At 46.7% G+C, this 24,068-nt stretch overlaps 5 protein-coding genes across 6 annotated transcripts; 3 read left to right on the forward strand and 2 right to left on the reverse strand.

Annotated features, from left to right (window-relative positions):
- Positions 1–29: 29 nt before the first annotated feature.
- cfap45 (cilia and flagella associated protein 45) lies at positions 30–3,387 on the reverse strand. 2 transcript variants are annotated; one of them, XM_076049963.1, is made up of 12 exons: positions 3,286–3,387; positions 3,063–3,173; positions 2,836–2,927; positions 2,353–2,494; positions 2,093–2,263; positions 1,840–2,018; positions 1,617–1,746; positions 1,381–1,527; positions 1,195–1,308; positions 910–1,103; positions 602–826; positions 30–476 (listed from the first exon to the last, which is right to left on the reverse strand). In XM_076049963.1, exons 1-12 carry the CDS (start codon positions 3,286–3,288, stop codon positions 425–427), a joined length of 1,560 nt encoding a protein of 519 aa, XP_075906078.1. In that variant the 5' UTR covers positions 3,289–3,387; the 3' UTR covers positions 30–424. The 2 variants fall into 2 exon arrangements, with proteins under 2 accessions (XP_075906078.1, XP_075906079.1); XM_076049964.1 differs by having other exon boundaries at positions 2,836–2,937; positions 3,061–3,173; positions 3,286–3,322.
- Positions 3,388–3,942: 555 nt separating this feature from the next.
- Positions 3,943–8,086, forward strand: slc37a4a (solute carrier family 37 member 4a). Its single transcript, XM_076049965.1, has 10 exons — positions 3,943–4,166; positions 4,613–5,001; positions 5,138–5,287; positions 5,599–5,831; positions 6,237–6,483; positions 6,801–6,959; positions 7,062–7,147; positions 7,297–7,410; positions 7,506–7,644; positions 7,754–8,086. Exons 3-10 carry the CDS (start codon positions 5,140–5,142, stop codon positions 7,918–7,920), a joined length of 1,293 nt encoding a protein of 430 aa, XP_075906080.1. The 5' UTR covers positions 3,943–4,166; positions 4,613–5,001; positions 5,138–5,139; the 3' UTR covers positions 7,921–8,086.
- Positions 8,087–8,273: 187 nt separating this feature from the next.
- Positions 8,274–9,919, reverse strand: trappc4 (trafficking protein particle complex subunit 4). Its single transcript, XM_076049969.1, has 5 exons — positions 9,701–9,919; positions 9,163–9,337; positions 8,973–9,076; positions 8,724–8,850; positions 8,274–8,633 (listed from the first exon to the last, which is right to left on the reverse strand). Exons 1-5 carry the CDS (start codon positions 9,873–9,875, stop codon positions 8,555–8,557), a joined length of 660 nt encoding a protein of 219 aa, XP_075906084.1. The 5' UTR covers positions 9,876–9,919; the 3' UTR covers positions 8,274–8,554.
- Positions 9,920–10,044: 125 nt separating this feature from the next.
- Positions 10,045–12,003, forward strand: rps25 (ribosomal protein S25). Its single transcript, XM_076049971.1, has 5 exons — positions 10,045–10,193; positions 10,732–10,821; positions 10,920–11,103; positions 11,756–11,854; positions 11,943–12,003. The coding sequence occupies exons 1-4, from the start codon at positions 10,191–10,193 to the stop codon at positions 11,848–11,850; spliced, it is 372 nt and encodes a 123-aa protein (XP_075906086.1). The 5' UTR covers positions 10,045–10,190; the 3' UTR covers positions 11,851–11,854; positions 11,943–12,003.
- A 3,194-nt stretch (positions 12,004–15,197) lies between these two features.
- Positions 15,198–24,062, forward strand: sgcg (sarcoglycan, gamma). The gene is made up of 8 exons (XM_076049966.1): positions 15,198–15,329; positions 19,054–19,273; positions 19,735–19,839; positions 20,852–20,939; positions 21,497–21,616; positions 22,158–22,230; positions 22,301–22,421; positions 22,960–24,062. The coding sequence occupies exons 2-8, from the start codon at positions 19,061–19,063 to the stop codon at positions 23,125–23,127; spliced, it is 888 nt and encodes a 295-aa protein (XP_075906081.1). The 5' UTR covers positions 15,198–15,329; positions 19,054–19,060; the 3' UTR covers positions 23,128–24,062.
- The last annotated feature ends 6 nt before the right edge of the window (positions 24,063–24,068 follow it).

Raw genomic sequence — 24,068 nt, forward strand, 5'->3', positions numbered from 1 at the left:
CTTTTTTTGCAAAGAACTAATCAAACGAGTTCTGGTAGCTGCAAGGTTCAATTATGACAAAAGCAGAAAGACCAGAAGAAAAAACCTTGTAGGGGTAGACACAGCATCACTTTGCTTAAATCTTTTGATTATATTTAATGCATCCATAGGGAAAAAGTCAAATGAAGGGATTCAGGATGTAATAAACAAGGAATGGAATGGAATATATATATTTTTTCATAGTTGGTCTTTTTTTTTGTAAGAGTAATTATCAATTTCAAATCTTTAATGCCATGAAACACTCAAACATGTCAACACTGGTGACAGAAACAACAATTAAAGTGTGATTTAAAGGAAGTATTAATACATTCTTATAAATGCTGAACCGTGATTCTCTCAATCACCTCTGAACATCTTCACTTCTGCTCCACTGGTCTGCTCATGCTCAGGCTCTCCTCTCCACTTGGCTGCAGTATTTGTCGGGGAGTCCAGTCGCCCTGTACGTCAGTGCGCGCGCACACACACACACACACACACACACACACACACACACACAGCGTCAGCTTGTGTTGTCCTGCAGGACACTCGGGCATCGCCGGCCGCCCCGCCCGCCTGTTCTCACCTGAGCTCCTTCAGCTTCCTCTCCTTCATCTCCTGGAGGCGGGCATTCCTCTGGCGGTTCCTCTCCTCCAGCTGGTGGCCCTCCTGGAAGGTCTGGCGGCGCCGGGCGATGGCCGACAGCTCTCGCTCCTTCACCTGCTGCTGGATGGCCTCGGCGTGGCGTCGAGCCATCTGCCGCTGCCGCTCTTCCTGCTGCTGCCGCCTGGCCACAGCGTCCTGCTCCGCCCTGGAAAGAAGGTTTTACCAAAACTGGGTTTTCCTTGCACACTTTCACTCCTACAAGTCGGTTCCTATATTTCACTTCCTTACCTGAGGACCCTCTCAAACTCGGCCTTCTCCCGCCCTGCCTCCACGGACAGGAAGTGCTCCTTGCCGCGGACCTGATCCAGGCGCGCAGCCCTCAGCATCTCCTCCTCCTGGACCTTCTTGGCAGCCAGATCCTTCTCCCTCCTCCTCCACTCTCTGTTCACGCTCTCCTGGTGCCTCCGAGCACGCAGCTCGTCCTTTGCCAGGTCAAAGAGGGGAACAGTCGACTGGTCAGCGACTCTCTGTCGGTGGATTTGATTGGTCAAGACCCCGGGCGTGGCTACGGACCTGCTCGGCCTTGTAGTCTTTGGCTCTCTCCTGCCGAGCTCTCATCCTGGCGATCTCCAGCTCCTTCTCCCTCTTGATTCTCTTCTGCTCCGCCTCGTACTCGGCCTCCTGCTCCTGTGAAGACCGGTAGATGTTCAGCGACGTGGAGTTTTGCTCTTCAGCCTTCCTTTTGGTTTTTCATCTGACCATTTTGTTTTTCATGTATTCCAGGTCCCTCAGGTCTGCCATCTTCTCCTCCTCCCTTCTCCACTCCTTGGCCCGGATGGTCTCGCTGTTGATGCGCATGTTCTCCTCCTTCAGACGCTGCTGCTCTTCTTTCTTCTTCTCCAGGGTCTGAAGGAAAGAAAAAAAAACTCACCCATCAGTCAGTTTGTGTTTGTCTTGTTCCACGTTGTCTTGTAGGGTGTTTCTTGTTTCAGCACCTTCAGGTCCTCCAGGTTCATCTTTTCCAGCCTGTCCAACATCTGATCCCTCACCGACTTCTTCATCTCGTCCTGCATGAGCTTCTCCTCCAGACATCTCTGTATTTGCTGGTAAATTTGTTCTTTTCCACTGTTTTATGGAACACACAGGACCTCAGTAGGACCAGGAAGGTCACTTTTCTTAAAAATAAATAAACAAATAATAGAAAATCTAGCCCTTCACCTGATCCTCTGCTGTTTGCGCAGATCATCGATCTCCTTCTCAGCCTCCAAGGCCATGTGTCGCTCCACCTCCATCATGGAATCCAGTCGCTTCCCCTCCTCTGCCAGCTCCGCCTCAATCTGCTGCTTCTCCCGGATCTGGGCGTCTCGTGTGGCTTGACACTGGGCATCTAGAATCAGCTGAGGGGACAACAACAACACGTTCACGAAGAGATGTTTCCACAAAAAAAAAAAAACCCTGCCAATCTTCCCACCTTGTTCAGCATGCGAATCTCCTCCTCCTGCTCCATCCTCAAGGCGCCGGCCCGCTCCACCTGGGCCTGAGCCCGTTCCTGCGCCTCCAGCTCCTGCTCCGTCAGAACCTTCTTCTCGCCACGGTTCAAGTCTGCTTCCAGGATTCTGCGTTTCATTTCCTCTGCGGCTCTCTGGGTGAAAGAGGAGGGCGAGTCTAGCTGACCATCCTGTTGGGAGTCTGAAAGTCACCTTGAAGTAATTTTGTGATGACGCCTCCTACGATCTCCTCCTCTCTCTTCCTCTGGCTGGCCTCCCTCTGGGCCGCCGCCTCCTCCCGCTGGCTGGGGAGGTGAGACGTTGATTGGATGCGCTCAAACTCAGCCAGAGGCAGGAGTGCGCGCTCTCCTGGACGATTACGCACCCTGAAGGGATGACAGGCAGCAAGTAGACAAATAGGTTTTCACAAACACACGATAAACATTCTGGGTTGCGTTGAGGAACTTGCAGCAACACTTTCAAGTCGCACAACTGACATCTCGGTAAGCTCATTTTAATCCTTAAAAAAAATTGTTTAAATGAACAAAAACTGTTTTATCATTATTTTTTCTTTGCTCTCATTTTTTAAATAACAGGAGCAGTATTATTCCTAATGAGTTGATTCATACCTTCAAGTATAGTAATAAATAGTAAATTATTTTATTTTCTATTAAATTTATTTTGTGTACTTATGAAATGACACAAAGCGTGATCCATGTGCTCTCACCTGAGGGTTCGGATGAGGTCTTTAGTGATGATCTGAATGGTCTCTCTGTCTCCCTGAGGTTCCTGAACTGTGGAGTTTCCACTTCGGCGCGACTGTGAAGACACCCGAACAGGTCATTAAGATGGAACTTTTCTTCTTTTTTCTTTTATTAAAACAGAAACCTAAACAGGAAGCGGGACTTTTTAGCAAAGTGTTTGGACCCGCACCGGGGTTCGACAGTCCCTTACCGGTTCTGGCCTCCCGAACAGGGTCTCGTCCACCCGGGAGGAGGCGGCCAGTCTGCGGTAGCGGCGGCTCTGAGTTCGGCTCGCCGAGGACCTGGAGCCGGAGCCCAGACTCTGGCAGAAGCCGCGTTTATAAAGTTAATATCAATTAATGTCAGCAGTGTTTAAACATACATTCAATTCAACAGACGTGTCGCCTCCTCCGGCGATCTTAAGTTAAACTTACCATCTTTCTTTTTGGCGTCGCCTCTGCGGAGCCGATCAAAATAAATAAACAAGAACAATCTTGAAAATGTACGGTTTTTAGTCCTATGAATGCAATTTTTATTTTATTTTATTTTATTTTATTTTTTTTAACGAATCAACATTTTTACCCGCAAGGTATTTAGATCGCACGACGTTTGTTGACAGTTGCCAAGGGAACAGATAGGGGGCGGTGTGAGCAAACATGGCAACATTCTCATGTTTTCATTTGCAAACAAAACCCGAAAAACATGTCTTGTGATTTAAATGTCAATATTGGTGATACTGAAAATTTGCCTAAATGATTAATCTTTAGTCATCGGTAAATGTTTGAATAGCATTTCCATTTTTTATTTTATTTTTTTTAATCGTCCTTGTGTATTTATTTTTGTCTACGTCTATACGATGTTCTACATTTACTTATTGTGCTCAACTGTGTCGTTCTGAATGTTAGCATAAAACCTCAGCAGTTTTAGGTTGGAGAGGTTTGTAATTTGCAGTTTCGTCATCGTTATTTGACAGTATTGCCTCGATAAATGATGCAGCTCGGTTTTATTTTGGAAGGACTCAGTTTTTCCTCTCACTCGCTTGAAGGCGGGGCAATGACACAAACCACGTGAGTCGGATCCCGGAAATAAAACTTGTTGCAGAAGAGAAATCACAGAAATGTGTTGTTTTGGGGCGTTGAGTTTTACTGGTTCGTTGCCTTTGTTTATTTTTAGTTTGTTAAGTCTTGGCACCGGATGTACGTCGCTCTTTACTCCACTGACTGGAACTGTGTCAGTTAAGGTGAACAAATAAGGAGCTATGCAAATAGAAAATAAGCAGGCGCGGAGCAATGGACACTGCCTGGACTAGTTGGAGGTATTGGAGTGTTTCCTCACACTAGACTTAGTTTTCAAAGACTATATATATATATATATATATATATATATATATATATATATATATATATATATATATATATATATATATATATACATATATATATATATATATATATATATATATATATATATATATACATATATATATATATATATATATTTATATATATACATATATATATATATATATACATATATATACATATATATATATATATATATATATATATATTTGGTTTTTTTTTCACCGTTGATAACAAAATTTCAATTCAAACTTTCAATTTCAACTTTCAACACAAACTTCAAACTGCTTTGCTTGCTGTGCTTCTGCAGATTTGTTGCTTCATGACCCTCAGCAGCAGATGTCAACTCTCCTGATGATGATGATGATGATGATGTGAACCATCTGCTCCTGTCTTCTAGGTGCTCAGCCACCGTCCACAGTTCACACACCCTCACACGGAGCGGAGCCTCCCCCAGTTCTGCAGCATCCCATTGGACTCCCCAGTAACTCATTAACCACAGACATCCACAGGCGCAGTGATCAACGCTGCAACACGCACGAGTATGGCCTGGATAAACAAGGGGCTCCGCAGATGACATCAGATCTTCTGCATTGTTGACGTTGTCTAAACTGCTGTCTGTATCTAACCTTCCCTTCACCCCCCCAACTCCCCTGTGTTATACCTGCAAGGTAACCGGATGAAATCAGGTACAGCAGGTTGACCATTAACCTTCCCCCTGCTGATCGCAAACACCACCTCCCCTCCACCTTCGAGCGCTCGCTGTGCACGGTGGATCCCGAGGCAAAGGTCGCCGTTGCAGGCGGGCGGGCGGGCGGGCGGCAGGCACAACTCTCAGACGACGACGGTGGCAGCGGCAGCTGACTCGTGTTGCCGTGTTTCTGATTCACTCTCTCTCTCTCTCTCTCTGCACCGGGGTCTGCAGCCATGGCCACGGCGAGCTATGGATACTACAGGGGGACCATATTTCTCTGCATGTTTGTGGGCTACATGCTCTACTACTTCAACAGGAAGTCCTTCTCCTTCGTGATGCCCTCGCTCATGCAGGAAATGGAGATGGACAAGGATGACTTGGGTACGAGTGGAAATATATGCACATAATAACGCTGCGCCAGATAAGCACCATTTCTTGCTCCATTGCACGGCTCTATTGGAATTTTACACCTTTCGATTTCAATCTTGAAAAATTAATATAACACTTTAAACCACGTTGGAAGTAGAGAACAAACTGCAGCGCACCTGTCTGTGACTCTGGCATTCTGCAGGATACTTGCAGTCTACATGTTCTTTACGTTGAAGCTTTGTCCTTTTTACATAGACTGACACTGTTGCAGCAGCAACAGTCTGGTGATCTCATGAGTTTTCATCTTTTTTTGTTTCACTCAGGCATGATCACCAGCAGCCAGTCCCTGGCCTATGCTATCAGTAAGTTCATCAGTGGCGTGCTGTCAGACCAGATCAGCGCCCGCTGGCTCTTCTCCATTGGCCTGTTTGTGGTGGGAGGCATCAATGTGCTCTTCTCCTGGTCCTCCACCGTCGCCGCTTTCTCCGCTCTGTGGTTCCTCAACGGCCTGGGCCAGGGCCTCGGCTGGCCCCCCTGCGGCAGAATGCTGCGCAAGGTGGGTGTGAGCCAGCGGCTCATGTCTGACCAGAAATTCCGCCGCCAGCTGTCCAATTCATCTGTTCGGAAATATGTCTTATTGTTAACTGAGTAGACAGTCTGTGAAAACTGGGCTCATTAGGACCGAAACTCAGTCAGAGACTGTTGTTGAGCATCTGTTCAAACATTCCAAACCGGGAAGCTGATTTGTATGTCGTTTTTTATGACAAATAATGAATTATTCCAACAATTATCAACCTGTGTTGATGTAAACGTTCCTAAACGCATCGTGTGTTGGTGCAGTGCTCCATGTTTGTCTCCACTGAGCGGTGATGCAGACATCATTTCATCAGTTATGTTTTTTTATTCTGTTTTTAACTGTTTTCAACATCAGCTCTTCTATTGCCCTCAAACCCCTCCGCAGTGGTTCGAGCCCTCCCAGTTTGGGACCTGGTGGGCTGTCCTGTCCTGCAGCATGAACCTGGCAGGCAGCCTGGGCCCCATCATCACCACGGTGCTGTCCCAGACCTACGGCTGGAGGACCATCCTGGCAGCCTCTGGGATGATCAGCATGGTTTTCTCCCTCGTCTGCCTGCTGTTCATCAAGAACGAGCCTCGAGATGTCGGACTGCCCAACATCGACGTGGCAGTGGCCAAGAAGAGCAAAGGAGGTGAGACTCCTTTGAGACTGGAGGGTCGGGGGCGATTGTTGAAATCCTCTCTTGTGGATGTTCAGATGTGTGTTAACATACAACATGTGCCACTTGTATTGGGACCAAAGTCTGTGGACTCTGCTCCCACTGTTCCCACCTCACGTGACTGTCTGTGCGTCTCAGGCTAAGTCAGACTTTAGCATGAGGTGAGGAGATGGTTCAAAGTCACTGTCTTGGCGGTAAACACTGATCTGACGCTGCCACCTGGGCCATTTTCCCAAATCCTCTTGACACATTCCGAGCTGATAAACGCTGCTGACCCTCCTCCTGCTCAGGTTCCTCCGGTAATCAGAGCACCCTGTCCGAGTTCCTGCTGTCGCCCTACCTGTGGCTCCTCTCCGGCTCTTACCTGGTGGTGTTTGGCGTGAAGACGGCGTGCACCGACTGGGGCCAGCTCTTCCTCATCCAGGACAAGGGCCACTCCACACTGACTGGTACTGGAGCAGGAAGCACTTTAGCACTGTTGGCTTTCGTTTCATCCCAGGATAAAAATCGTGAATTGTTTTTTTGTTAAATTTTCGTGCTTGTCATTACAGGGAGTTCCTACATCAGTGCCTTGGAGGTGGGAGGCCTGATGGGAAGCCTGGCTGCAGGTTTCCTCACCGACAAGGCGGTGGCCAAAGTGAGTTTTTGGATCTGTGGATGAATCAGGCAGCAAATAGAAATCTGGATGTGTTTTGGTACAGGTTGTTGAAGTTGTGCTTTGCCAACGCACCTGACTTGACGCTAGCCCAACCCCTCGTCTGTCCTGTCTCCCCTTGCTTTGAACAGCAAGGCATTAAAATCTACGGCAACCCTCGGCACTTCCTGCTGATCTGCATGATGGCCGGGATGTACGTGTCCATGTTCCTGTTCAGAGCCACCGTGACCCCTGACAGCTCGCAGGTATCTCCCAGCTCCGCCCCCTCAGCGGACCTCCACTGTCCACTGACCTCGTCACAGATGTATCCTCCACACTGGTATTGCTCTGTGTGGTTCAGGTGTGGATAATCACTCTGGGGGCAGCCTTCGGATTCTCCTCCTATGGCCCAATAGCGTTGTTTGGCGTTATAGCCAATGAGAGCGCACCGTCCAACTACTGCGGGACGTCGCACGCCATCGTCGCCCTGATGGCTAACTGTGAGCTGACTGGTTTGACTTTACACGCAGAGCTGGAACCAAACTCTTCTTCTTCCTAATGAATTCTCCCATTTCCTGTCTGTGTCTGTGATCCTCCTGCCTCCCTCAGTTGGCGGCTTCCTGGCCGGTCTGCCGTTCAGCACCATCGCCAAGCACCACGGCTGGGAGACGGCCTTCTGGCTGGCCGAGGTCACCTGCGCCGTGACAGCTGTCGGCTTCTTCCTGCTGCGGAACATCCGGACCAAAATGGGCCACGTGCCCAAGAAAGCAGACTGAGTGAGACGCAGTGCTCGTCCTCCACCCAGAAGAACCACTGGACCCTCGTAGCTGCTGGTGTATTTTCATACCGTTCCTCGACAGCTCTTGTTCTTATTTGCTACTCTGTGTCATTCCTACAAGATGTGAAAAAAAACGTTAATAGATGCAATTTTGAGAAGGTGAACTCTGTTTCTTCATAGGTGCTTTTTAAAAGTTTTATACCGTGTCCAAACACAACCCATAACTCTATATGGTGATTGAAAAGATGCTGAAGTAGTTTGAAACACTTGTTTTACAGTCTTTGTAATATTGAAACATGAAGTAACATCACACGAAGGAAAGAAAAGTTTCTTTGTCTTCTTTCACAAAAGTCACTTTAATGAGCTGTTTGCTCAGTAAACTACAGTTGGGTTCTTTTAATTAGTCAAACCATCACAGGCAAAAAAAAACAAACATGATGCATTTACATTTGTATCGTATAACATTAGGTCTTTAAATATTTACAGTGGATATATTTACATTGACTTTGTACGCAGTCTGACTCCAGCTGGAGAAAGAAACCCTGAAAAAATAATCCAACTGCGTTTGAGTCGCAGCTGCATGAGATCAGTGAATCTGTCAAGTTTCCATTTGTCGCCACTTCTCTCCATCCTCAAGATCCAACCCCAAAGTTTCCAGCCTTCTCCGCGATTTCCAGCGCACTCTTCAAATTCTGGTCAAACAATTCACACCTGGAAACCAAACGTTCAGTGTTCAACATCAAAACGCACACAATCCTCACAGTGACACAAACACAAAAGCATGGAGATTCTCTTTGATACCTGATTGGCATTTCCAGGGAATAGAACGGGTTCTTGAGGGCATAGTCGGAATAGATCTCATAGATTTTCCTCAAAAGTGTATCAATGCCAGACTGACGGGGGTCAGCCAGAACAATAAACTTTATCCCTTTAAAAGGAGACAGACAGAGGGGGATTAAAACGAACATTTAGACAGACAAAACAGTTATTCTTTATAACAGAGAAAGTAGACAAAACACATTGAAGGGTTGTTGTGGCAGGTCCACGGACCTGTCAGAGTCTGGAAGCAGTGCAGCTTGAAGACGTCTGTTTCCAGCATCTCAATCCCTGAACTGCCCACTTCAGGAGACAGCTGGGAGCCGATGGCAAACAACCTGAAGTGGAAAACCCCTCAGATGAGTTCTGGAGACGGGAGAAGGCGACAAACCACTCTGGCCACCCAGTCGGGATGGGAACTTACGAGTGGAACATTGAGGCCAGCATCAGCTTCTCGTTGGAGCTGAGTCGTGCTCGTCCGAAGCGGATGGACACGGGATAGTTGGCGGGGTCCTTCAGGTACTCCATGATGTCCTTCCCTTCAGCTGTGCTCTTCCCAGCGACATCCACTCCGTTGATGGACAGCACGGCGTGGCCCACTGGAGGGAGACAAAAACATTAATACAAGCACTCTTAACATACTCAGAAGTGGAACTATAGCGGCAACAGTCAGGAACAAAACTACAACTTTTATTGGGGATGCTGGAACATCCACAGTACAGTATTTACAAATTATATCAGGGTGCAGCTATGTTGCCATTCATTTCCTCACTGCTATTCTGGTAGCGACTCGTCATTGAAAAATGTTCCAAGGACACATAAAATAATAACTTTTATTAAAATTCTCGAAAGAGAAATGTTTTTTCCTACGCGACTAATTCTTATCTTGTTGACAACGTTTTCGGTAAGAGTGGCTCTGTTTTATGTGCTGGCCCAGTTAGCTTCCAGGCTAACGACGTTACCTTTGATTCCGTCCCGCTGTCCAAACGACACGACCACCTTCTCGTCGTGATGCTTCAGGACCAGGTCGAGTGGATAACTGAACGTCTTCTCCACCTCGGTCCTCGGCACGTAGTTATCATACTGGTATATTAAACCCCCAGCCTTGTTCACCACATACACACTGAAGATCACCATGTTTGCAACGTCCTGCTCAGCTGACAAACATGTGTCACGTGACTAAAGCGTCAAAAATGGTTGGCTTGGATGTTTGTATTTTTTTTTTTTATTCATATAATAATAAGAATAATCATATTTCTGGGTTTTATATAGACATACATGTAAAGAAGCCAATAAGTAATGCCAAATTCAAATTAGATATGCATAGAAATCGCGGGGTCGAAGAAAACTCAATTTCCCATAACTCTCGTTTCCGTTTCCGCATAAACGGGTTGTCTAAGGGGCTCTTGCACGGGCTGACTTCCTTTCGCTCCGACATCTTGACGAGGAAACATGGTGAGGGCCGAGTTAACACGTTTTTACCGAAAAAAATATTAGATTTCCTCTACGTGTGTCTAACTCGCAATGAGTTTAACATTTCGGGTTGTGTCTCGTCAACATAATACACCCTTAGATTGAATTGAAAGAGTGTGCTTGTCGCAAACAGTTCTTAAAAAACGCTGCGATAGCACCAGCTAGCCAGCTAGCTCGCTGGCTAATAGCACCATGCTTTCATCTGACGCTGATGGTCGGAGGAGCAAAACTGAAATAGTCGTCACTTGCGTTACTGTGTCAATCTAGATTTAATCCCTTGGGTGTTTTAAAGCAGGTATCCAGTGTTGTTGAGATTGTTACGTGCTGACTTAAAGACGCAGACATTGTCACCCCACGCCGGCTAACAGTTCTGCGGCGCTTCTAGCTTGTTCATCTGCCCCGTCAGTGCTTAACCGTCTTTATTATTTAGTGGTTATCACGCACCAGCAGCTCCAGCGTGTGGCTTCAGTGGTCTTGCCATCCACTGTTGACACAAGTGTCTTTATTTATTTTTTTTCAGCCTCCCAAGCAAGATAAGAAGAAGGACGCTGGGAAGTCCAAAAAGGACAAGGACCCAGTCAACAAGTCTGGAGGCAAAGCCAAGAAGAAGGCATGTATAGACTGACACTCTTGCAGAGTTGCTTGTTGGCTGCAACGGAAAATGAGGATTGTAACATCACTAACTGTTACCTCTTTGGCCCTGAGCAGAAGTGGTCCAAGGGAAAAGTGAGGGACAAGCTTAACAACCTGGTGCTCTTCGACAAGGCTACCTACGACAAGCTGTACAAAGAAGTTCCCAACTACAAACTCATCACACCCGCTGTCGTGTCTGAGAGGCTGAAGATCCGTGGCTCCCTGGCCAGGAACGCCCTGCAGGAACTGCTCGCCAAAGGTGAACTTTAACAAAAAATCATTGTTTCTTTGAACTTACAAAAACTTGCATTTGAATGGGATTGGGGGCTTGTCAATCAACAACTTTAAAGTTCCGGTGTTCAGTCATGCTTGGTTTTGTCTGGCACATCATGGGCTGGTCATCACCTCAGTGTGACACACGGACTAACATAGATGCAGGTTTAATGTTGAATCGGTAAATAAAACCTTTCCACAGAATAAAAAATAAACAATTGGTGCCAGTATTTAGAAATCACACCTGACAGTAAACACATCTGCAGTGGTGGTCAGTTGTGTTTGTGAACATCTTTGTCTAATATTACAATGGTGGCATTGCTCTTTGTTATGCAGGCGCTTTCATTTGTTTTGACAAGTCATAGTTACTTGGTTTGAGATGGATGACTTTAATTTAAAGTTGGTTGAACCCGGTACATTCTGTAAAATATTCTGGAATATAGAGGTTTGGAAGGATTATGGTGGTACAAGTATAAAACTGGTTTCATCAATTGTAATGAGCCAGAAAGGATTATCCAATATAAATGTCTAATAATTTTTTTTTAGTTCATTCTGTTTAGTACTCACACTTGTGGTTGTGCAGGCTGACTGTCATATGTAAATTATGTGTCTAATGTGGTTGTATTTTTGTTTTTCAGGAATGATCAAATTGGTGTCCAAACACAGAGCACAGCTGATTTACACCCGTAACACCAAGGGTGGAGATGAGGAGGCAGCTGCAGAGAAAGCATAACCAGGTGCCACGAGCAGAGAAACATTTAACAGAACACTCCATTACCCTCCACTGCTCATCTGCTGACTCACCACTGTCTCTCTCTGTTGCAGGTTCTCCTGTTTGCTTCCTTTTTGCAGATGTATGTGGTAAATAGTTGAATAAAAAAACATTTAAATGACAAAGATTGCATTTTGTTTTCTTTTTCTGGTACAGAGAAAGCTGTACCTAACACATCAATATGTATCTACAACACGTTCCAATAATAAAACATGCATGGATGGAGGATGTTGTCCTTCAGAGATTCAAGATCAACAACAAACTCGGCTGTCAAAATGCACTTATTTTATTTTTTGATTCACAAATAAAAATCTCATAACCCTTTTAGACTCCAGTGGTGCACCATCAAATAATTGCACACACTTCTGCAGCGTTCACTGATCGAACCGAGGCACAGATTGCTTTCAAAATTTGGATGTCAATTTTTGCACTGTGAGGAACCTTCAGCATTGTGCGGTTGAAGGGCTGCAGCACCGTGTGTTTACACCTCATTTAGTCCCAGTGCAGTGTTTAATTATCTGCCCTGCTGGAAATGAGCTGGCTCTGGTCTGCAGCTCCACTCTATCTGATGCCATCAGCCAAATGCAGAGAGACATCCTGACTCAACCAATCTTGTTCTCGCTACGAGATGGATTGTTCGTGTCTCGGCGCACGATGCGAATCATCCATATCTTCCATTTGTCTTTTGCGAGCCACCGGCAGTTTGGAGGTATGAGATATTGATAAGAGGCGACTCCCAAATGAAGCGGTTGCGACTTTCAGACACAGGCTCAGGGCGCGAGGGACGTGGCGGTGATGGATGCTTGTCAGATATTCTGTGATCTCGCAGCAGCAAAACAAACTGCAGGATGTTGGATGGTGACAGATGCCCTCGCCGCCGGCGCCTCCTGGCTGCAGCTGGAGATGTGAGATGTTGAACGTGAAATTTGTTTATTTATTCATTCTTTTGTTTTAGTTATTCAGAAATAGAGAGTGGCCCGTAGTTGAAATCACTAAAAGCCCAGAAGAGGAACCGTGGCTGTGACCTTCTGCGGCCAGCTCAGTCCGCACTCCTCCCTCCATCACCCCCTCCAGAGAGCCCTTAAAAAGTGTTTCTGAAGTGGGATTTAAAAAAAACCCCACATAAACTTGATGAAATAAAATAAAAATACTTTTCATTTTTAGGTGTCTGGCTTTGTAATGATTTTCTTTTTGAATCCATTAATGTCCCTGATTTCAGAGAAGCTCAATGACCAGGTGCTCTTCAACAAGGTGAACTATGAAAAGCAGTTCAAAGACGTTCCCAACCGACAAACCCATCACACCTGCTGTTACATCTCTGAGGCTGGAGATCTGCGGCTCTCTGGCCAGGAACGCCCTGCAGGAACTGCCTGCCAAAGGTGAACTAAAACTGTTTTGTTTTGTTTTGTTTTTTTAAAAAAAATGTTGTCCCTGTGGTGATGATACAAAAACTTGCATTTACGTGGATTGGTTTGTCAATAGAAAACTGGCCATTTCCGTTTCACACACACAGAGACGCAGGTTTAAAGGTGGATGAGAGCAGTTTTGTTCAAGTGGAACTTTTCCACAACACCAGTGATAAAATATTTATCTATTCAATATTTAATAACCTTGATCTTGAACATAGTGCTGATATGGAACTTCTCTTTACCCCCCCATGGGCAATGTCATCTGACAGCAAACACAGACTCTGCATTAGTGGCAGGTCGTTTGTGGCAAACATCTTTTAGTCGCACACTCCAAAGGTGGAATTGTGGTTTGTTCTGCAGTCACTTTCATTTAGATAGATGCTTTAAACTTAGTTTAGTCACTAATAAAGGTCTCTTCATCCAACCTTTTTTTTTACATAAAGATCTTCGACACTGCTGAGACCGACGACAAGTCAGACTTTGTACGTGTTGGTAGGGAAACCAAAATGAGGTGCTCGTCCAGGTTGGAGACCAAAGCCTGCATTTGTGATGCGTTCACTGATCGAACCGAGACGCAGATTGCTTTCAAAATTTGGATGTCAATTTTTGCACTGTGAGGAACCTTCAGCATTGTGTGGTTGAAGGGCTGCAGCACCGTGTGTTTACACCTCATTTAGTCCCAGTGCAGTGTTTAATTATCTGCCCTGCTGGAAATGAGCTGGCTCTGGTCTGCAGCTCCACTCTATCTGATGCCATCAGCCAAATGCAGAGAGACATCCTGACTCAACCAATCTTGTTCTCGCTACGAGATGGATTGTTCGCGTCTCGGCGCACGATGCGAATCATCCATATCTTCCATTTGTCTTTTGCGAGCCACCGGCAGTTTGGAGGTATGAGATATTGATAAGAGGCGACTCCCAAATGAAGCGGTTGCGACTGTCAGACACAGGCTCAGGGCGTGAGGGACGTGGCGGTGATGGATGCTTGTCAGATGTTCTGTGATCCCGCAGCAGCAGCAGCAGCATCACCTCCAGCAGCAGCAGCAGCAGCAAAACAAACTGCAGGATGTTGGATGGTGACAGATGCCCTCGCCGCCGGTGCCTCCTGGCTGCAGCTGGAGATGTGAGATGTTGAACGTGGGTGAATTTGTTCATTCGTTCTGTTGTTTTAGTTATTCAGAAATAGAGAGTGGCCCATAGTTGAAATCGTTAGGTTCAATCAGTTTATATTTATACAGTGCTAAATCACAAGCAAAGGCGTCTCAAAGTGCATTGTACAATCAGAAGAAAACTAACTGGGCCCTCAGAGAAAGCAAGGTGCGACAGTGGGCGGGTAAAAACCCCCCTGTGGGAAGAAACCCTAGAGCAGATCCAGACTCCAGAGGGCGCTCATCTGCTTTGACCAGTTGGAGTGAAAAGGAAACACAAAAAATGTAGCGAGAGCGATAAAGAGGTTATTTTCATAACCACAGTGCACGACGTTGCACGCACGCAAGCAGCACGCAGCACGCAGCAGACAAATTAGAGCTTTTTAGTTTTATAGCACTTTACACTTATTTATGAATTATATTTAAATTGTATGGCACTTTAAACATTTTCCTTAACTGTTTTTAATTTTTTTTTGTAATAAATATATTAACGGCCACGTGTGTCTGGTGATTTTCACATTTTTATTTATTGAAAAAATTACAAACCAAAATCTCTATCGATATGGCAACATTGACCCCAAAAATATCGATTATCGTATCGAATTTGAAATATTGAATTGTTATCGCCCATCGCTACTGACTAGCGGCCAGCTCAGTCTTCACGTCAGTCCGCCTCGGGGCCCAGACTCCCCCCCTCTCCGTGATGACATAGTCACACACTGAACTGACGCTCCCGCACTGCGCGGCTGGCCGGACGGCAGAGGGCGGGCTGCGAGGAGTAGCGCCCTCTGGCGGTTGGTCGGTCGGTGGGGGCGCTCCGGCGAATTTTTATGGCTCGCAGCTGTCGAGCGGCTAACAGACGCGCGTGGAGGACCGCGAGAAGGGTGAGTGCTCGCGCCTCTCTCTACTGAACTTCTAACAGAAATGATGCAACTTAACGAGTGAACGAGTCCCGAGCCTCGTCGCGAGTGCGTTTCTTTGAAGGGGTTGGTACTCTTGTAGCTCAGAGACACGCTGCGCTGAGTGACTTTAGGAAGGTGTGTGTGTGTGTGTGTGTGTGTGTGTGTGTGTGTGTGTGTGTGTGTGTGTGTTCCAGCTGTCATTACTCTTACCGTACATGGCCAAGAGCCCTCAGCACACAAAAATAACTTTGGTTAATGTGTGTGTGTGTGTGTGTTTTTTTTACTGCCTTACAAGGAATATTTATCTGATTTTCCTACTTTGTTTCTGTTTTCATGTATTACATGTAGTGTGTGTGTGTGTGTGTGTGTGTGTGTGTGTGTGTGTGTGTGTGTGTTTGTGTTTTCCTCCTGCACTTCTTATTTTAAATTTAGTCCACAATGCTGCGTCCTATTTTTAGAAGGCAGGCTGACACGGAGTGGAGCCCCCTGCTCTGCTCGGCTCTGCGCTCTTCAACAGGATTCCTCCTGTGGAACCTCCTCCAACACAACTATTTTCACCTTTTTTCCTTCTTCTTTTTTTTCTTCCCAGCTCACTGACACTTTTGGCTTTCATTCAACTCCAGCTTTTGGTGGTGGTGCAAGCACACGGATTCTCAATTACAGACCAAAACCCAGCGGGCGGCCCGCCAGCCCCACACCCCCTGCTGTCATCCAGAGGTGGGGGGCCGAGAGCTGAGAGCATCTCTGGTTCGGGGCTAATTGAGGGAGTGACCTTGAACTTGTCTACCTGCTAACTGCGCTGGGACCGCTTGGAAACTGTGGACCGTGTCAGGAGTCAACAGCACTGTGAACCTTTTGTGATTGGTCGCCTCTCCTGGACCTTTTGTCAAGAGAGAGCTCTTACAAAGCGTTTCTGAAGGGGAGGGAGCCTCGGAAAAGCAACTTTAAAGGTGATTGGATGAAGCTTTTGCCTCTCACAAATGAAGCTGGTGAAAATACTGTTTGTTTGTGTGTGTGTGTGTGTGTGTGTGTGTGTGTGTGTCTTGAGGGACAACACTTGTTGTGCGTCCAGCTGTGATCTAACGTCCAGATGTGTAGCACCCTGTAGGTCCCGCCTCCCTCTCCCTCAAGGAGAGTCATAAGATAACTCGTCTGACTGCGTTTCAGGCGGGCGGCGTCAAAGATTGATCTTCAAACTTTCAGACTTGAAATGTTTGATTTCAGCTTATTAGCTGTAGAATTTATGTTGGGAGGAAACCAAAAAAAAAAACACCTTGATGATCTGCATCAAGTCGCAACTATCACTTCACATCCTTTATCTTCCCCTATGAATAAGCACGTGCTACTTTTGGTACAATGTAATAGAGCAGAGTGAACATTCCTGGCATGCGAGCAGCGAGACTCTTCTGAGCGTGTTTATTTGCGTTGCTATGGAAGGATCAGTCTGCGGCTGAGGAGCCGGTGGTTGAAGGAAGCCGACGGCTTTGGGGGGAAAAAAAAGCCTGTAAAGATCTCTGAGCTGTTTCTTCCCTTCTTCGCTCCTGCTTAGGCCGGTTAATCTGGAGCCGGATCACATTCATGCGGAGCTCCCTCATCCTGGGTGAGAGCCACTTTGTGTTGAAACACCAACAATCTACACCTCCCCCCCCTTGGGGAGAATTATGGGGGCGGGGGGGCAGTCAGTTTAACAGGCACTGATTAATCTGTGTGTTTTCAGAGGAGAACAGCAGAGGATAGAAAAGGGTGAAAAATGAAACCCAGCGGAGGCCACGTTGGGTGGGTGGGGAGGGGTGGGGGTGGGGGGGCGCAGCTTAATGACAGGTTGCTGCCTCGGCGCTCCCCCTGGAAGACGCCACGCTGCTGCGGTTCCATTTGTCAATATGACTCCCTCTCACAAAGCGCGATGGATAAATATAAATGAGGCGAGATACGGGAGAAGAGGTGTCTGGAAACGCTGCTTATCGTCCTCGGCTCTCCTTGGGAAACAGCACAAAGTCACTTCATCCGCACCTCCTCTCCAGGCGCCCGCCACGTCCGCTTTGGCGGAAAACTTAAAGGGCGATTCATCACAGCTGGGCGTGCGGGTCATGTGACCAGTTCCTGCACAGCAGCAACCTTTTTGCACTTGCTGCCTCTCAATCGCACGTGCTGCCGAGAGCACAAGAGGCGGGAAACTTCTTGTCGTCTTCATCGTCAATATTGCTGTAGTCGACTCTTTATTGGACCCCACGGGCAGTGACTTTGGGCCACAGTTTAAGCTGTCATGGCTGATTAATTTCTGCACGTGGGAACTACAAACATGGCGACGCACTCGCTTGTGAAACCAAGTGCAATGAGGCAAAATCCAAAGAGTTTAAAAAACAAAACACACCTTCGGATTAACCTTCAGCCATCAACAGTGGAGCCACCTGTTGGTGGAAAAGGATGCAGCACCTCTATGCTGCCACCCGGTGGTGAGGTGCAGTATAACTCTCGCTACAGTGGAGAATCCTTCAGTTCACACGTCCACGCTGAGGATTTTAGGATATTTTTGGTCTTGGCTCAGATGGGTTGTGACTGTCGAGAACCACAGATGAGGAGCAGCGCCCCCTGCAGACAGCTGAGCTGAGGTCCCTCTGTTTTCTGCCTGCTTGCTGTTGTTTGCGTCCACTCATACTAACGTTGATCTGACAGAAACCTTCTCCGGGCCTCGTCCTGGGCACATTCAGTCCCACTGCAGATGATTCAATGGGGAGTGACGTGGTCACATGACCCCTCAAGGGACATTGGTCTCTTCGGCGCCCCCTTGTTGTGTCCAGTTTGTTTTCCTGGGGATCAGGGCAACGTCACTTAACGGATCTGCCCTTCTGGAAATCACAGCTCCCTCTGACTGGACACAAAGAGCTGCTGTTTGTTTTTTCACCACCTCCTCGACTCAACAACCAGTTGATTCCTGGTTCTTCTGCCAGTTCATAAGAAGCTGCTGGAAATGTGGTCTTGTTTTCCACTGGAGTGAGAGGCCAGATATCCAGAGTTGTTGTACAGCTTCCAACAGGCGTGTGTGTGTGTGTGTGTGTGTGTGTGTGTGTGTGTGTGTGTGTGTGTGCGTGTGTGTGTGTGTGTGTGTGTGCTAGCAGTAACTGGATACGCTAAATGGAAGATTTGCCAATTCCGCAGGTTCTAACTTGGATTTTAGCCTTTAGAAAAAAAAAAAGTAGACTGTTACTGCCTTGATCTTGAGGTCTAAAATTCTTGGATTCTTCCATTCATTTTCCATACTTCTGCACAGACAAGTCCAAACTCGGACCCTAAACCTCAACTCCTCCTATAAACTAATGATAAAATTGTGAGGCTCCTGTGGCAGAAAGTGTTTTCCGCTCGTCTCACACACACAGACACACCCACACACAAGTGTAGTGTGCAACCAGCCGTGGAGGAACAGCAGTGTGTTTAGCAACTCAAGAGTTATTTCCCCCCGGAGTCGACTCTCGGAAAACAGAGCAGTCAGAGTGAATTATTGAAGGAATTATGCTTCAGTCAGCTGACTCCTCTGACATTTCTCTCTGTGTCTCGTTTCCCAATGAGCTTCCTGCTACAGACACACATCCACACACCACAGCAGTGTGTGTCAGCTTTTCATCACTGGTTAACATCCCTTTCTTTCTCTCTTTGTGTGTCTGTGTGTGTGTGTGTGTGTGTGTGTGTGTGTGTGTGTGTGTGTGTGCAGCCGGCAGATGGTGCAGGAGCAGTACGTCACCACCACGCAGGGCGGCGGCGGCGGCGGCGGGGGGGGCGTGGTCAGGCCGCTGCCCGACCACGTCTACAAGATCGGCATCTATGGCTGGAGGAAGCGCTGCCTCTACCTCTTCGTCCTGCTGCTCATCATCATCCTCATCGTCAACTTCGCCCTCACCATCTGGATCCTGCGGGTGATGTGGTTCAACTCGGTACGACTACTCGTGCTCGCCGGGGGTTCTCACGCTGGAAAGATTTAGAGTCGCCTCATGTTTCTTTCTTTCTCTGTTATAATGAATGCTTTTTCTTTTTTTGACCATCACAGTGGCTCATTAGGTGGCGCCGACTCAAGTCATGTATTATGAAGTGAAACTCGTGTGGCCTTTTTTTGTTTGTCCAAGTCCAGATGGCGCTCATGAATTTATACAGAGGAGGCAAAAACATTTTAAAAGTTAGAAGCACACACTCACACTCTGATGAGGTACCAGCTAAAGTTACTGCAAACTAACTTAGTGGAACCCAGAGTACACTGGGTGCATTGTATGTGAACTAGGTGATACAGTAGCTTCTAGTCAGTGAAATAAACTGATTTAATGAAGTTTACTGCCTCCTGATTGGACTGAAAAGTCTCACATATCAAGGTGTAAAAATGAAGTGTGTTTCTCTCTGCTAGGATGGCATGGGCCTCCTGCACTTCCACTCTGATGGGGTCAAGCTGGAGGACGGAGAGTCGGAGTTCCTCCTGCCGCTCTACGCCCAGGAGATCCACTCCAGAGAAGTACGAGTGCTCTGCTGTGGTCTCTCTCTCTCTCTCTCTCTCTCTCTCTCTGTCTCTCTGTCTCTCTGTCGCTCTGTCTCTCTCTCTCTCTCTCTCTGTCTCTGTCTCTCTGTCGCTCTTTCTCTCTCTGTCTTTCTCTCTCTCTGTCTTTCTCTCTCTCTCTCTCTCTGTCTCTCTCTCTCTCTCTGTCTCTCCTGCTCTCTCTCTCCCTCTCTCTTTCTCTTTCTTTGACGTCATGCGGCTCCTGTGGCTAAAAACCAGGAGCTCACCGGCCTCTCTGGGCTTCACCAACCTTTGTTCAGGGTGTGTGGTGCCGCTGGCATCGGGAACCCATTCCCAGAGGCTCTCGGCTCCGGTCAGCCAGCAGCAGCATCATCCCACCACTGTGTCCGTCTATTTATTCGCTTTTTGTTTTTGCCGATGAGTCAGAGCCAACTGGAGTCGTCAGCCAGTGCTGTTGCAGCAAAGTGCCCATTAACCTCCGGGATGTTTGTGGTGGGGAGCAGTTTGCGGCGCTCCTGCTGGCAGCAGATGGGATCACTTTGCTGCAGTTGTTTACACTCTGTATGGCTTTTCTTGCACATTGCGCATTTTTTCGCTACATTTATGAGACTTTATGGGCCTCGTTAAAAAGACGAGGCACTGCTTTTTTTTATAGTGGGACTGTGTCTAATATCCACTATGGTTTTCTAATGAGTTTTAGGATTTTAAAGAGCAGGAAAAGGTAGTTGTGATTTTATTTAGGGATCATTTCATGCAAAGCGGGCCTCCTCAACACTGCAGCAACGCTGGTTAGTCACAGTCTCTTTAGGAACCATTTAAAAAAAACATTACTTTTAAAAAACAGTGAATTTTAAAACCTGTTCAAAACACAATCTGAATGTATGATATACTGTTTCTAATGTTCGTCGACATATTCCTAATGTCCATTTATCATCCTTGAATGGTTTTCCTAAAAAAAACCCACAGCTTTGCCCTGAAACTAAAGGTCCGTTTCCCTCTTTGTTGCCAGGACTCCTCCCTGCGAGTGCACTCGACGGAAAACGTTTCCCTCAACGCCCGAGACGACGACGGCGACGTCACTGGGAGGATCTCTGTGGGTAAGAGGACGACGCGCTCGCGCACGAACAAGGCAAAGCATCCCTCTGATTTATGACTCCGACGGTGATGAAGGAGTGGCACCCGCCAGGTCCGGCGGCGAGCTCCTAACTGCGAAACTGTTTCTAATCTCTGATATTTCCATTAAACACCCATTAACCCTGCGGCCGGGGCGCGCAGGGCCGTGTCAGCGCTTCTTTAACGGCTCACCAGCGGCCGCCTCGCACCACCGGGACATGATTATTAGAGAGCCCGTGGTGGAAGAGACTGTGTACTGCAAAACGGGTCATGGTGCTGCAAAGAGTGAGGTCCTCGTCTCCATCTGTGGATGAAAGGGGAGAAGCTTGGTAGCTTGGTAGCTCTTGGAGACCTCGGAGGTGTAGAAAAAACAAAAACCAATGCAAGAAATAATGCAGTGAATAAAGTGTTCAGTTCACCTACACACCTAAGAATCCTTCACGATACCATCAACTGAAATTTTGATCAGAGTGAATGTCATCAAACCAAATATGTGGTCTGCTGCTGCTGCTGCTGCTAATGGTTGTTTTTGTGCTTGCAGGTCCAAGGGAGGCTCGGGGAGACACTCCAAATCTGCTCATCAGCTCCCACAACGACAACATGCTGCTCAGCGCAGATGGCGAGCAGACGGTGATTGGACCGGGCAAACTGCGAGTCACAGGTAAGCTGAAGCTCCGCCCCCCTGCGGAAGATACAGTCGCCTTAGGGAAAGACTCTGCGAGCGCGACTGAAGGCAGCGGCGAAGGTCACCTTTCATATTCATCTACACATTTCTACGTCTCTTTCAAGGTTGTAAAATAAATGCCTTCCCTTTTTATGGCACAGTTAAGATGAGATAATCATTTATTGCCCCACAATGGGCAGATTTGCATTAATAGCAGCAAAAGAAGAGAACTGGTGCAAATGCAGGTGAAGCAGTTTTTCATGCCAAAAAGCCAAAAAATATCTCAATATATTGTTTTTTTTTTTTATCATATTTTAATCAATGATTTACATAGGAGCTATTTATTTTAAAATGTATTCCATAATGAACATAATGAAACGTCTATATATGACATTAATTACAGAAATATCACTGCCTATTCACCCCCCAGACATCATTTTCCAGTCATCTTCAATGTTCTTCTCCCATTATTCCAATGATTCACTTCATTCATGCCGAGAGAGGGAAATGAAGATCTCTGAATGTATCTCTCCACCAGGTCCAGAGGGGGCGCTGTTCCAGCATTCAGTGGAGGTTCCTGTGCTGAGATCGGAACTTTTCAAAGACCTGACGTGAGTACCGTTCTCGCCCATGGCGTCCGTGGATTCTGTCCGCTGATGTAGGCGCCGTGTTCCGCCGCAGGCTGGAGTCGCCGACGCGCTCCATGAGCCTGAACGCACCCAAGGGAGTCCACATGAAGGCGCTGGCGGGAAACATTGAAGCTGCCTCCATGGACATCATCCTGCAGTCCAGCATAGGGCTGGTAAGAATGTTTGAATAACATTGTAAATGAAAACAAATGAAAACACTCATTTGAGGTTTGGGGATATTAAATTATTAAGATTTTTAATTTAGATGTATAATCGTTTTAATTTTTTTTTTTAATTTAAAGTCAATTTCTTACTTTAGTTTTGACTGAAAATTGGACATAAGGGAATCAAATGCAATTTTCACTAAGTTTAAACGTTTTAATATTGAAACTCTGTGCAGTAATTGTAAAAACAAAATTGCTCCTCTGCCTTCGCAGCCACACTTTGCTTTAATGTGATTAAAACGTTTGTGTCGTCGCGTTAATGTGCGCCCAACGTGTCACAAACAATAACTAATATTTACTCCCATTCTTTGGTTTCCGGTGTTTTTTCTGCCACATTTGTGCAAATCTATGCATGGTGATTTCTTCAGGGTTCAGCGAGTCTCCCCCAAGCCGCCTGCGGCCCCGACGACGTTTGCATTCGTCCAGAGGAATAGAAGTCGTGACTCGTGCGTGTGCGCTGACTCTCTGTGTGCTCATCGTGCTGCAGCTGGTGCTGGACGCCGAGACGGTCCGCATGCCAAGCCTGCCGCTGAGCGAGGAGGGGGTCCCCGGAAACCCCCAGGGGCTGTTCGAGGTGTGCGTGTGTCCCAGCGGGAAGCTCTTCCTGTCCAAGGCCGGCGTCACCTCCACCTGCAGCGAGGACCAGGACTGCTAGACCGACGCGGCCGTCGCTCCTCCATCAGCTCTCCCATCCGACTCTCTTCCTGAAGGCTTTTTATTGTCGGCGTTGTTGTCTTTCTCTCTCTGCAAAACCACAGCGGAGCTGCGTTGATCACACGTAGGCCTGTCAGAGTACAAAGGCCCCGCTGGCGTCCGCATGAGAGACGCTCTCAAACACATCTTTTTCTTTTCCCGTTTGAATTTGAAAACCCGACCAACTATTCAGTCGAAGCAAATTGGCCCTCTGACATTTTTCCTTTTAGCTTCACATCGTGGCTGGGCAGTGAGGAGCTGGTAACAGCTTACATCCTATGCAATATTCTTTGTTGTTATTGTGGTGCAATAAAAAATGTGAGTGACTCATATCAAGGGGCAAAAAATGTTTAGAGAATAATTTTCCACAAATGTTGATAAGAACGCTACCTAAAGTAAAGTTGTTTTGCTTGAGGTCCTTCTGTCTTTGAAGCCTTGGTATGTAGTTAATGAGGTGTTCTGTGTTTAGCATGTTTTTTTATTTAGGTGAAGGGGAATTTAGAGAAATGCTGGTATATAAAGAGATATTTTTTGGGGTAATTTCCAAAACGTTTTTGCAGAGTTGTGATTTAATAATTGATTCCTTTGGTTTTACTCATGTGACGTCATGTGTTTATGTGTTTCTACTTGACTGTGCGTGTCTGATTTGTTTTTATTTAAAGGAATAGTTCACCCTGAATTGAATTTTCGCCCATCTTCTACTCACCACTGTGTGGCCTGGAATTTTTTTTATTATACACATTATCCTTCTATAGTTTAAAGGAAGCAATGACTTACACCTAATGGGTAAAATGTAAAATTATGGATGAACTATCTCTTTCCTCGTCTGAATAAAAGTGTAGTGTTGAATTATTCCACAAGAGGGCGCTTAGCAAATTGGCAACAAAGTCACACAAATGGTAA

This window comes from Nelusetta ayraudi, unplaced genomic scaffold (assembly GCF_046127955.1).
Source record: "Nelusetta ayraudi isolate G7.1 ecotype Tasmania unplaced genomic scaffold, CSIRO-AGI_Nayr_v1 ptg000120l, whole genome shotgun sequence".
NCBI lineage: Eukaryota > Metazoa > Chordata > Actinopteri > Tetraodontiformes > Monacanthidae > Nelusetta > Nelusetta ayraudi.